The sequence below is a fragment of the Cebus imitator genome, unplaced genomic scaffold, assembly GCF_001604975.1.
Source record: "Cebus imitator isolate Cc_AM_T3 unplaced genomic scaffold, Cebus_imitator-1.0 Scaffold324, whole genome shotgun sequence".
Classification (NCBI taxonomy): Eukaryota; Metazoa; Chordata; class Mammalia; order Primates; family Cebidae; genus Cebus; species Cebus imitator.
The window spans coordinates 2,049,588-2,063,189 of record NW_016107639.1 but is presented as its reverse complement, the minus strand read 5'-3'; the positions used below and the strand labels follow the sequence as shown (position 1 = coordinate 2,063,189).

Below are 13,602 nucleotides of genomic sequence, written 5' to 3'. Positions count from 1 at the left end.
AAAAAAAAAAAAAAAAAAAAGAAAGTGGACACTGTACTAAAACCCCAACAAGCCCACACAGGAAGCCCTTCTAAAGACCAGAAATGACACCACCACCAAGATGCCTTCCTAACGATGGGAGGTGACGTCACCAGGATGCCTTCCTAAAGATGGGAGGTGACGTCCCCAGGACCCCTTCCTAACGATGGTAGGTGATGTCCCCAGGACTCCTTCCTAACGATGGGAGGGTGACATCCCCAGGACGCCTTCCTAATGATGGGAGGTGAAGTAATCACCAGGAAGCCTTCCTAACGATGGGAGGTGACATCACCAGGATGCCTTCCTAAAGATGGGAGGTGACGTCATCACCCGGACACCTTCCTAATGATGGGAGGTGACGTCATCACCATGATGCCTTCCTAATGATGGGAGGTGACAACATCTCTATATGGCTGGGGATCCTCTTACCTGTCATGAAAATGGAGAACCTCGAATTCATCCTAACCTGACCCCTGCCGGCCCCAGGTCCCACAGCATTGCCAGGCTGCTACACAGGAGGCCACCCGTGCTGGCCAGCTGCCCATGGCCACCTTGCACCTGCACCTGCACCTGCCCACCACCCAGTCACTCGACTCCTCCTCCTCTTAGCATTACTCCCCCCCATGAACCCAAGGGCTGTGAGGCGCACACTGTGCTCTAGACAGAACACAGTCTATGAGACAGAAAACCCAGGAGGCACTAGAGTATGTTTCCAGGCGGAGTGGCCTCTCCCGAAAGCTGACTGGGCTTTGCCGTGGTGCCTGGCGGGGTCCTCCTTGCCTGTCCACCCAGGCTTCTGGTTCAGAATGTTGCCACCCACTGTGCTCTGGCCTCTCCTGCTCCCCTGACCTGGGAGGGCCCTGCACTCTGGGCCTCAGTGTCCCCACGCAGGGACAGTGCTGGATCCTGAAGGGCTCACAAAGGACACCAAGTGGTACCTCTCCACCTATTAACTGTGTGCATGTTTCCCTCTAGCAGCCTGCATTCTGCACAGAGGATCTGAGGTGTTCTGAACCCTCACAGGGCTCCCGGGGCGAACGTACACGAGACCCTGGCGAGTGTCCCTTGCCCGGGTCAAGTTTAATCAAGTCAAACTTTTGGTTTAATTTCAAAGCAACAACCACAGTACAAAAACTCCTCATTCAAATCTCCAAGAACATCCCACAGCCATTTACGTGGTGTCTGCAGGGGCCACAAGCTCAGGCTGAAAGCCGATCTCAGGAAAACAGGCACAGAGGCCACATGCTCAGAACCTGTCATCTCCCCTCCCCTGGGCAGCACAGATCCTGGCTACCAACGCCTTCCAGTCCAATCAAGCTTCCCTTCCAACCGCCACTGGTACCACCCCTGTGCCTACTCTGTGTGGAAACGAAAGAGGGCGGCCCAGGGTGGCAAACAGGGAGCCGGCAGAGAGCAGACGGTGAGGCGGGGGGGCTCAGAACCAGCCCCGCTCTGCCTGTTCTCCATTGAGTGCTCTGTGGGGCGGCCACAAGCTGTGCACATGTGGGTGCCTGGACACATTTGAGAAGCTAATTGTGGGGGTTTTGTTTCAGTTTCGGGACCAAAGAGAGGACAGAAAAACAAAAGACCCAAGAGTGCAAGCGGGGGTGGGTTCCCACGAGGTGGAAGTGGAGTCACAGGCCACAGCCTCCACCCGCCCTCACTTCAGGCAACTGGTGCCATTCCCCTAACAGACCAGAGCAGCAAGCTGGATGAGCCCTCACTAGCTGGGGGCTGTGGCTGGGCTGCCATGTACCTGAAGGAGGAGGGCTCCTGGCGGATGGGCAGGGAGCTGGGGGGCACTGGGGGCCCCCGGGCACCCGTCCTGATGAGCTTCCCCGTGTTGGAGTCATAGATTCGAACCTCGGGGCCAGGCTGGGCCTTGGGAAGAACTGGCATCGGGTGGAACAGGGCAGTGGGGGGCACACCCTCCCGGTCGGGAAAGGCCGCGGGGCTGTTCTCCCTGTAGGAGGAAGAGAACAAGGACCGTGAGCGGGATGTCCGGGCGATGCAGGGCAGGCATGCAGGTACTCCCAGCGGGCACTGCCCAGGCATGTGAAGCAACAGCCACCCGATAAGGGACCGCCTGGCAGGGACTGGTAGGCACCCACCTCTGTGCCTTGTTGTGGTCGTCCCTGAGCGGGAAGAGCTGCTCCTCCACCTTGTCCCAGCGCTCCAGGCAGCTCCACAGCCAGTCAGGGTTGACCACGTGCAGGTGCCCGCACTCCTGTGCCTGCAGCACCTTCTCTGTGCCTGCAGGAGACCGGGCTGAGTTAGGCTCAGGGTGCTCACCCAGCTGCACCCCACTAGGGCTGCCCGTCACAGATGCCCACCTCCCAGGCCAGGGATCAGCAGCTATGGTGGGAAGGGATAGACATGTCAGGCTGGAACGGGAAGGGTAGATCTTGGACAGGGAGCTGGGCACAGTGGGTGACGTGAGCGGCAGGACGACCCTTTAACATGTGTTCAGGAAAGCCCTCAGCAGTGAGGCCATGAACATGGAAGCAAAACGGAAATGTAAGCACGATTTGGGGAAGGAAGGAAAGTGAGAGGAGGGTCAGGAGTTGGGCAAATATGGAGCATGGCAGACAGGCACTCGAGGGGCCGTGGAGGCCCCAGCCTGTCTCGGCTCCATGGTCAGGAGACAAAGGGCCTGACTGCCCACGGGGCCGGGGCTTGGCTTCCTCCTGGGACTCACAAAGCCTGTGTCCACCCGCAGCTAGCACCCAGCTATTTTACACCGAGATGGAACCTTCCATTCACCCTTGATTCAAATGCTTTACTGAGTACATGCTTGTCCAACGCCACATGATGCGTGCTGGAGGCGTGACCTCAAATGTCAGGGAGCATTTGCGTGGCCGGGGATGAGCTCACCCTACAGCCGCCGGAGCCATGGAGGCAGGGCCAAGCACTGAAAAGCCCTCTCAGGACACGTGGCCAGGAGAGAAACTGCGACTGGAGGAGCAGAACGTGAGGGGGTTCAGGCAACCTTCACTTGGGAAGGATCAAAGTGCTTATGGGAGTATTTTAACACAATAACTAGGTATTTGGGTTTTTAAGCAACGAGGTGTGAGCCTTCAAGATTCACCTAAACAGAAAGGTTCTGTTTTACTTGGTGGAAGTTTCAAACACGGCAGAGCAGCCTGTCCTGCCTGGGGCAGGTTTCACCGTTGGGGACAGTAGGCCCGTCCTCCGCTCTTCCAGCCACAACACGTCCTTCTGTGCACGCTTCAGCTGAACCCTGCACTTGGTTTTCTAACTCGGAGGGTTTGTCGACCTTTTACCTGTGAACTGAAGGCCCCACCTCCTGTTCCTGCCTGGAGTATCTCCACTGCGCCCCGTTGCTGATTCCCTGTTCTTACTCCAGGGAGGAGGTTCTAACTGTCTGTCCCCCACACAGGTAACTCCTGCCGCCTGGCACGGTGTGCGGATGACTGTGGTCCAAAAGCACGAACGTGCCCGAACCTGAATTTCACCCAACGTCAAAATCTATTCTTAAAAGATGGTGATTCTGGAAAACGTTTCTGAAAATTGAACGTGAGATAAACAGCAATGCCAACTCTTAAGGCGTGCTGGCAAGGAGCCTGCTGGCCTGACCATGCACGCCCAGGGTGTGGGGAGGGAGGCGGCACTCACCAGCCCGTGCGGCGATCAGGTGCGTGGCCCTGTCAGGGGCATCGGGACTCAGCACCAGCCGAGTGAGGATCTTTGCTCCCAGCGCTGTGGCGTGGTAATGCTCCCGTGTCTTCTCTATCGGGAAGTTGGTGGGGTGCAGCCCACTGAAAATGATGGCCACGTCCGCCAGCACCTTGCTCTTGAGCTCCGGCACGATCTTGCGGATGTCCGGCGCCTCCTCGATCTCCTTGTTGAGGAAGCGGTCGTACTTGGCATAGTAGTCGGTGTGCACACGGACCAGGATCTCCTCCAGGTAGATGAGGTGGTCATCCTCATCCGTGTCCTCCTCCTCCTCCTCCTCCATGCTCTGGTCCAGGGACTCGCCCGCTGTGACGCCCGACAGCTCGCTGTTCTGAGACTCAGTCTCCGCCTCCTTCCTGTCGGCACAGCCGTTGCCCAGGCCGCAGAGGCTATCCCGCTCACCCTCCTCCTGCCCACCCAGCTCAGGCCCCTTGTCCGGGACATGTGCGCTGGGCTCGGCCTCTCCAGGGGAACTTGGCCCTGCAGGCCGGCTTGCCTCCAGGGGCCTGCCCTGCACCAGCACCTCGGCTCCCTCTGGGGCAGCCTTCAGCTTCTGTCGGCCTCTCCTCCCCTCACTTTCACCGTCAGAAGCAGAGGAGGAGGACTTTGTGCCTTCAGACTCACTGCTGCTCTCGCTGTCACTGGATAGGTCGAAGTCCAGGTCAGTGCCCATGGCACCCTGGGCAGGCCGCTGTCCCAGTGCTGCCCGGCCACCCTGTGTACAGGATCCCTGGGGCTCGGGAGCGCCTGCCAGCTCTTGGCTGCCAGAGGAGGCCTGGGCAGGGGGCCAGGCGTCCTTCTCATCTGGCTTCCCAGGGCGGGGTGAGTCCTGCGGGGCGGCAGCCTCGCTGCCGTTCAGCTCCCGCGCTGGCGTCTCGAGGCCGTTGCTGGGCTCCACTCCAGGGGCCTGTGTTCCCCTCTCATGGTCTCTTACGGGCGCGGCTTGCTCTGAGACCTCGGTGCCTCGAGAAGAATGATTTACTAAACATGCACGCAAAAGGAAAGGTTACCACAATTTAGCATTAAACATTAAACAATGTTCAAAGGTAAAGCAGCACCCTTCTCCACGGCTGGGAGCTCTCAGTCACCCTCCAGACCAGGCCTTGGCAAAGGTGCTGTGCAGAGCCGGGAGGGCTGAGTACCCCTCACCCAAAGTGCATGGGACCAGAGACGTGTTGGATATCGAATTTGTTTTCTGATTTTGGAGTATTCGCATTAAACTTAACAGTTGAACATCCCAAATCTGAAGAATCCAAAATGCCACAATGAGTATTTCCTTTGAGCACTATGTGGGCACTCAGAAAGTTTTGGATTTTGGGGATGAGGGATCCTCTTCCTACAGGAACCGCTGGAGGTTTGCCTCCCAGCTCTGTGCTGCAGACCTGGCGCCCTACGGCCACGGTTTATCAAGCCCCGCTCTGGAGGATGTTGGCAACTCCACGCTGACCCCATCCATCCGGTGAGTCTCCACCAGTTCCACTCTCTCCTGGTCTTAACCTCCAAGTTCCATTTTAGTGACTACAGCAGTAAATGCATGCCTCAAAATACTTTTTTAAAAAATAAACATCAAAAACACTTAACTTTTCATAGGGTGAACGCCAGCTGCAGGCCTGCCTGACATGTTAAACCACACTGCTCTCTGGGGCCCTGGCCAACGCCCAGCCTGACTACCGTGTACTGGCAACGGTTCCTCCCCGTGGAGCCACTGCACCCCACATTTGCGCTCTCTACAGAATGCCATGGCCGAATGCCCAGGGGTACATTTAAGGAAAACTGGGATGAAAGGTGCTGTTCAGATGTATTAAGTAAACAGCATTCTTGAGTCTTTATTCAACTGGGAAAATGTTTAAGTTAGGGCCATTTTTTTTTAAGGCCCAAATTGAAACAATATAATATCCTGTTTTTCAGTACTATATAAATAAATCCAATAATCTCTATTGAAATACAAATAAACAAAACCAAAGTGCATCTTGAATTTACAGCAGTCAAAATAGAGATAAGAAATGAGAAGAGATAAACAATAAATAAAATGCAAATTCTTTCTAAAGAATCAGGAAGCAGGTTACCCACCTTTCCTTCTTGTCTGAGATTCCCGGGACCCAGGGGGTGCGTTCATATCACCCGTGCCCTGGAAGTACACATATTTCTTCACAGTTATCAGATTGGGGGCAAACTTCCAGACATCTTCTCGGTCATCAATAATGCAAACCATTGAGTCTCCACAAGGAAAGAGATTTCTACAAGCAAAAATGCATAATTTACAAAAATAATAATGAAAAGCTGTAGTCATTCACTTTGCCAAGCTTAACAGTTTAAGACTTGAATCCACATGCAGCCAGCAGACAGCAGGTTAATCAGAAATGGACGCCAACTGGCCCGAAGCCCTTTCGGTTTGGGTCACATTTAAACCTCCTTAACATCTTCCCCACTGTTTCCGATTCTCCTTCAAGCAGGAGTTCTCAAACTGTTTCTTAAAGCACCAGAGTCACTACTTCAGGCATTATGGGCCAGCCACAGGGACAAAACCCAACTCTGACCGTGTGGGTGCAGCCATGTTCCAATAAAACTTCATGTACAAACAAGGCTGGGTAGCCTAAAGGCCAGAATGTGCTGACTCTTGAAAACAGACCAGGCTAGGTGCAGTGTGGCTCATTCCTGTAATTTCCAGAGCTTTGGGTGGTCTTGGTGGGAGGAAAGCTTGAGCCTAGGAGTCTGAGACCAGCCTGGGCAACAAAGCAAGACCCCGTCTCTACAAAAAACACAGAAATTATCCAGGCGTGGTAGCAGGCAGCAGTAGTCCCAGACGCTCAGAAGGCTGAAGCAGGAAGATGGCTTGAGCCCAGGAAGTCGAGGTCGTGGTGAGCTAAGACCCCACTACTGCACTTAAGCTTGGGTGACAGAGCGAGACCCTGTCTTAGAAACAAAACAGACCCACTGCCAATACAGGATTTCTAAGTGGACCTCAAGCTACCTCCATGCAAGCCACAGCGTCTGTCACCAGGGCCTATGCTGGGCACGTCCCCATCCGATCCTACATTCTGTCTTCAGCTGACTCTCCTTAACAAATCACTAACAGCCACCTCCCATTCTTTGTTCTGATCAATCTGCTCACTCTGGCACACACTAGCAAAAAGGTGGTTTGTTTTTGAAGTAAATACCTTCAGATTCTCTTCTTAGGTAACACTAGCTTGCATAGGCCTCAGAGTCTGTGTGGACTCCCTAAATCTAAAAACCAAAATGCTGAGAGGCAGGTGGCCACCATGAGCCAGGAAGTGACTGATGCTGAGGCTGTGATTGCCAGGGCTCCTCGGGAGAAAAAGCCACCCCTGCCATGGTGTCACAGCAGCAGGACGGACTTCCGGGTGGAAATGGGGAAGTTCCTCACAGAGTGGGCAAGAAACATCAAAGAACATAAAAGAATATACAAAAGTCTTGTGTAGGGGTGGAGAGGGGCCAGCCGTGTCAAAAAAGCTCAGAGGAGCTGACGGGGAGGGACTCTGGAGCTGATGGAAAGGAAGAAATGGCAAAAGGTAAAAATATGGGAAAATGGTCATGAGACCTAGGGTTTTCTAAATTATCAGTAGGATTAACACAGGCAAGCTCCTAAGAAAATTACAAACTGCAGACGCCAATGCTGACATCAAGAACAGCCCCTGAACCAGCAGCCCCACAAAACTGCAAACCTGTACATGGGACGGAGTCATGAACGTTCCTCTGCCCACTCAGGTCCTCATGGCTGCTGCCTCCCTGATGTCCACTGCGTCCCTATGTGCTCTGCCCTCCTGGGTTCTGGGCCTGAAAGTCAGTCCCTGAGTTCCCCAGGAGCCTGGCCATTCCCTGGATACTCAGAGGCAAAAAGGCCAAATCCTTCACACCCAGCTCCTGTGGGGATGCACACTTGCCTCCTGCCTCTCCAACCACAAATCTCAATGCCAGGTCTTTGCATGGGAATGAAAATCTGAAGCTAAAGGGACTAGAACAACTACACACGCCAAGACTGGTTAAGCAGACAGATACACAGTCAGGTGGCAGGCGGACATCAAATGCGTGCTGTCTGACAGAGAGACGAGGCAGAGAGGATGACAGTCCCACCTCCACAGACACAAGGCCCAGCTCCAGGGTGGTTTCAGGGCAGGGCCGCCGGGACTGGCAGAGCCTGCATGGGGGCCGTGTACAGGCACCAGGGCTCAGGCAGCCTGGGAGGCAGCAGGAGCACAGGTTAGAAAGGAACTTTCTCAGTACTCTGAGGCTAACAAGGAAATTCCAAAAAAAACACCAATACAAAATACTGTTCTAAATCTCAAAATGCGATTTTTAAAATGGGCAATGCACAGCGAGTAGTCTCTATAATGAACTTGGCAGGGTACATACCTAAGGTTTCCTGTTTTAGAAAATGGGTCGATACATTCATCCCTCGATAATATTCGATGAGAAAAAAGCTTCTTCTCGGGGTCTAAAAATCCTTGAAAAAGAAAACAGGAGACACAGATTGCGCATCTGTGATGCATTTACATCACACTGCACATGGTGAAGACCTGGGTGCTTCCTCACAGGGGCAGACACAGAGCATGGAAACCTGGCACCAAACACTTTACCCTGTTCAGGTCAGATGCCTCATTTAGGGCTTCTGATCTCTCAGGGTGAACTTATTTTTCAAACACGAATTATGTTGACAAGTGTCTATAATTCTATTAATTTGAAAAATTTCTAATGACCTACTGAAGTGCCTATCTAAGCTAGATGGGTAAGAAAATTATGACAGGCACTTGCATAAGTAAAACAGGAAAGTTACCATTCTATCTCGAAACACTGTGCGTGTGCTTCTCCACTTGACTGAGTCTAGATGCTAAACTGAAATTATTCTGTGTCCCTATGGATACAATCCTTCCTAACCCCAGGTAGGCGGCCCACCACTCTTGTCTGTAACGGTTAGTGGAGGAAAGATATCAAGGAGGCTCGCTTCTCCCAAGTGCTTTAGTAGAATGATACAAACTCACACACTGCGCAGCAGAAATACGCAGAAAGGCCAGTTACCTCTCACCATGATACACCACGTTTTAGCGCTGCTAGTTTAGGCAACAAAGAAGCTTGCCTGACAGAAGAGACTGGGAAGAAGGTCAAATTTGACATCACACTGACCAGCTGCTGCAGAATGTACTTCCACAGTGAGGAATCTGCTTGGGCTGCATTCGACACCTCCTTTACATGACATCTGTCATTACAAGTCTAGTGAAATTTTTACAAAAAATTTTCTAAAGTGCTTCAGGTGGCTGATGATCTGCTTTGACTCCTTAAATATTGCGATACCATGCTATCTGCAAAACCACCTTCTACAATCAGGAAGCACCCTGATCACAATCAACAAATCAGGCACAGATTGCTTGGGATTACTTCCGCTCTGGGTTTCTTGGTCTACAAATTTAGCTTCCAAACTTTAAGCCTACTGTGTTATCTTCCTAACTTTGCGAAGTTTTCAATTTACATTAAAGTGCCCATATTCATAAATAAATACCATTTTAAAATAAGTTATCTCTTGCTAATTTACAAGAACCATAGAATATGTAGTAAGCGTATTTCAGTTTGTGGAAGCAGGGCACTAAACAAAAGCAAAACAGGCTTTTCAGGTAATTTATTCCATTAGTAAAATATGTTGGAGGCATCAAGTTCAATGTCAATTTAATTTCACCAACCATTTAAAACATTCTGGAGGTGAAAAGCTACCGTAATTATGAAGCCTCAAAAAGAAACATTCCAGTTTTCATCATACAAGTGGCTGAAGGTGTAAATTTGTACATACCTCAAGGGACAGGTATTCTATTGCACCTAGATAATGTGTTTAGGGGTGTTTGTTCATTTAACAGTTTACTAAGTTTAGCGTTACTTGGAATTTTAGTGGGAATATAAGGTACAAGAATGAATACAACACAATTATTACTCTCCCAAGAGGCTGAAACTGTAAGAAAACTGAACACATAAACACACAACCTCTATCTGCCATGACATGTGCAGGTGCCATGGAACAAAATGGTGACTGGGCCGCAGAAGAGCGAGCCGGCACAGAGCTGGGAGCTGGCACTGTGGTCTCGTCATGGCACGCAGATCCCCTGCACAACCGTTAGTTACACAGAAAGCTAGGAGGCAGACTAGACATCTCAGAAGCACCATGAATCCAAACTCCAGCCACGCAGCCCACGTTCTAAGACTTAAGTCTCACTGGAAGGCCTGGCTCCACGTCCCCACGTGGCACACAGGGTCCACTTCCGGAATCTGAACGCACCCTGGAAGGCCTAGGCTCCAGGTCCCTGCATGGCACACAGGGTCCACTTCCGGGATCTGAACGTGCCCTGGAAGGCCTGGCTCCACGTCCCCGCGTGGCACAGAGGGTCCACTTCCGGGATCTGAACGTGCCCTGGAAGGCCTGGCTCCACATCCCCACGTGGCACAGAGGGTCCACTTCTGGGATCTGAACATGCCCTGGAAGGCCTGGCTCCATGTCCTCGCATGGCACAGAGGGTGCACTTCTGGGATCTGAACACGCCCTGGAAGGCCTGGCATCACCTCCCCACGTGGCACATGGCGTCCACTTCTGCGATCTGAATATGTCCTAACTGCACTCTATCCAATCAGTACTGTTCTCACGCTGGCTTTTAATCAATTACCTCCTGTACCCATCCCTACTGGGCTCATTCTCTGCAACACCACCTCTGAAATCACAACTGCAAGAAAACAAAACAGCTGATCCATGCACCTCAGGTACTCTGCGGCCCCGTGGCACTGTGGTTAAAATAAAAGAGCGGATCCATGAACCTCAGTTACCCTGTGGTCCCGTGCTGTGTGACGCATTCTGGGCTCTGTAAGATCTTCTGGAAAATGAACTCGCTTCCTGGCGGAGGTATCACCAACTCCAGATGTTTCAAATGCACCACTGTCAGGAACGTTTGGTTCCTTGATATCACTGGTTTGTTAGCATTTCATTAACAAAAAGATACTGAGGCTTGGTGTGGTGGCTCACGCTTGTAATCCCAGCACTTTGGGAGGCCAAGACAGGCGGATCATGAGGTCAGAAGATCAAGACCATCCTAGCCAACATGGTGAAATCCCGTATCTGCTAAAAATATAAAAAACAGCCAGGTGTGGTGGCATGCACCTGTAGTCCCAGCAGCTCAGGAGGCTCGGGCAGGAGAATCGCTTGAACCTGGGAGGCAGAGGCTGCAGTGAGTTGAGATCACGCTGCTGCACTCCAGCCTGGGCAACAGAGCGAGACTCTGTATCAAAAAAACAAACAAAAAAACCCATACTTGGACTTAAAGGAGAAATAATGCTGTTTCTTCCTATATAAAGAACACGTAAATTCTAGATGAACACTGAGGCCATGCGGTTGCTAAATCTAGAGTCTGTTAATAGAATTATTAGTCTCTACTGTAAGATAAATGAAACGCATCCCAAACACTTACCATTTCTATCCTAGCCAGACTGAAAGCACACATGCTACGAACACAGTCACTTTCTTTTTTTGAGATGGAATCTCACTCCTGTTGGCCAGGGTAGAGTGCAATGGTGTGATCTTGGCTCATTGCAAACTTTGCCTCCTGAGTTCAAGCGATTCTCCTGCCTTAGCCTCCCAAGTAGCTGGAATTACAGACACCAGCCACCACACCTAGCTAATTTTTTTTTGTATTTTTAGTAGAGAAGGGGTTTCACCATGTTGGCCAGACTGATCTCAAACTCCTGACTTCAGATGATCTGCTGGCCTTGGCCTCCCAAAGTGCTGGGATTACAGGCATGAGCCACCATGCACAGCTGAACATGGTCACTTTCAAAATGAAAAGCATCGAAAGCGGAAGCTCAGCAGCCACCTCAGGCTTCAGGCTGGACCTCACTTTCTCACTTGCTGAAAAGCTGACCCAGGTCATCGCTACAGATCTCGCCAGCCACGAGCCTCGAGGCTCCCCTGTCAAAGCAAAGCTGGCCTTCCTGAACCACAGCCTGGACGCAGCCCTCCTCCCATGTTGCTGGACTGCTGAGAATCTCTGTATCTGTGCTCATAGGGATTGGTCTGCAGTTTCCCAGTCTTCGTCTGGTTTTCACCAACATCCCTCAGACCCACTGGAATACTGGAACTTGCACGTAGGAAGCAGAGCTTAAAGTGTCGAGAAAGTGCAGACAGGGCCCCGTGATGCTCAGCACACCTAGCAGGTCTCACTGCAGCAGGACCCAGGCTTGAGGCCTTCTGCAGACAAGTGACCATGAGAAGGTCACTACTCTACTGTCCACGTGGCTTGGCAGCCTGTGGACATCAGCATGAAAGTTCTGCTGAATCTGTAAGCAGCGACCAGGCTCCCTCCCGCTTTCAGGCTGATAAAGAAACATGACATTCTCTTTACCTGCTTCTTCTTAACACCACATGAGGCCTCATTAGCGTGGAATCAGACTGCGGCGTCCCATGCCCTGCGTGTCCATGTGATGGGCAGCAGGGGCGTGGCCCAGCTGAAACGTGGAACCCCTTTGCTTTTAGCCCAACCCCCCTCTAGCCAAGCATTTAAACAGGCCCGAGCCTTCCACGTTCCTCCTCACTGGGGCTTGTGTGCTCTGACCAACCAACGCTGAGGCCTCTCAGAAAAGGATAAGCAAGACCCGTGAAACAGCCAACCTAGATAACCCCAGCTTTAAAGAGAGAGACCTGGAGAAGGAAGCCCCAAATAAGAAACACTTGCATGGCCACTAAACAAACGTATGAGAAGACAGGAGAGGAGGAGAAAAACCACCGACGCAGCCCGGACCGCCGTCTTCAGGAATCAGACGTGCAGGTCAACGGGCTGTGCCTGCCGGCATGCACCCGTGCAGCAGACGGGAGCACTCGGCAAACCTGCCGCCCTCCCAGGAAGCAGGCCACACAGTCCTGGGGGTCAGGAATCATTCCCTCTCCTGACAAATCCTGGTTTCAGGAACTTACCCGGAGGACCCAGTACACAGAGGAGGGAGAAAATCTTACATGAAATGATGAAGATTTATAATCATGTGATGGATACATTCTTAGTGATAAAATCTTATGTGAAATGAACAGCACGTAAACTTGTGTATATATTAAGACAAACTAGGCAAAACTATACACCAAAAAAACAGACAATAGGGGACAGGCGTGAAGATGGTGACTGTGAGGAATAATTTTCTGGTTTTTAGTCTTTCCCTGACATCTGTAATTGTAAAAGTGACGTCTCTCCCCGCCCCCCCCACCCCGCGTTGTCTAGTTTGAGTGGGTGTCACCATCACTGTGGTTTGTGTGACTTACAGGTCGGCCCCTGGGAGGTGCCCAGGCCCTGGATGTGAAGGCACAATCTGGGCTGGAAGCGCGCGAAGGATTAGGGGGTCTCCTCTCACACGCGGCTTGTGTGAGTTACAGGCACTGGGCACAATCCCGGCCTGGAGCATGCGAAGGATTCGAGGTCTGTTTTCACATAGTAGGTGGCTTAGTCACCTGGAGCTGCTCTAAAGAAAATCCGTAGAGTGGGTGACTCAGGAACAGATGTCCCTCCTCACAGTTCTGGATGTAGGAGCCTGACCAAGATGCCAGCGATTTGGCTGCAGGTCAGCAGGTGTCAGCTTGCTGTGTCCCCCTACGGCTCCCCCCACCTACCTGGGTAAGGGTCCTGATTCCATTAAAGAGCAGGGAGCCCTCATGACCTCGCCACCTCCCACACCCCTCCTAACACCCTCGCCTCGGAAACTAGGTTTTAACATATGGACTTGGGGGTATAAAACCATGAGATCATAGCAGGAGTTATTTCTCTGCTGGCCTGAGGACATCACCAGTATCACCCTTGTGCACTATTACCTGTCTTCACATCATCTACTTCAGGTAGCCACAGAGCAACAGCCATAATGTTACAG

The 13,602-nt window shown here is 51.8% G+C and overlaps 1 protein-coding gene across 5 annotated transcripts in view; it reads right to left on the bottom strand.

The window, feature by feature from the left end:
• The window catches only part of CTDP1 (CTD phosphatase subunit 1), a 72,847-nt gene that overhangs the window by 33,632 nt on the left and 25,613 nt on the right, over positions 1 to 13,602 (bottom strand). For all 5 annotated transcript variants that reach the window (XR_005196340.1, XM_017504560.2, XM_017504563.2 and 2 more), the window contains 5 exons: positions 8,086 to 8,176; positions 5,785 to 5,951; positions 3,655 to 4,695; positions 2,130 to 2,271; positions 1,775 to 1,981 (listed from right to left, as the gene is read on the bottom strand). Coding sequence is in view for 4 of the 5 variants with exons in the window: in XM_017504560.2 (XP_017360049.1) it covers positions 1,775 to 1,981; positions 2,130 to 2,271; positions 3,655 to 4,695; positions 5,785 to 5,951; positions 8,086 to 8,176 (1,648 nt within the window). In the remaining variant the exon portion in view is untranslated. The remainder of the gene's footprint in view (positions 1 to 1,774; positions 1,982 to 2,129; positions 2,272 to 3,654; positions 4,696 to 5,784; positions 5,952 to 8,085; positions 8,177 to 13,602) is intronic.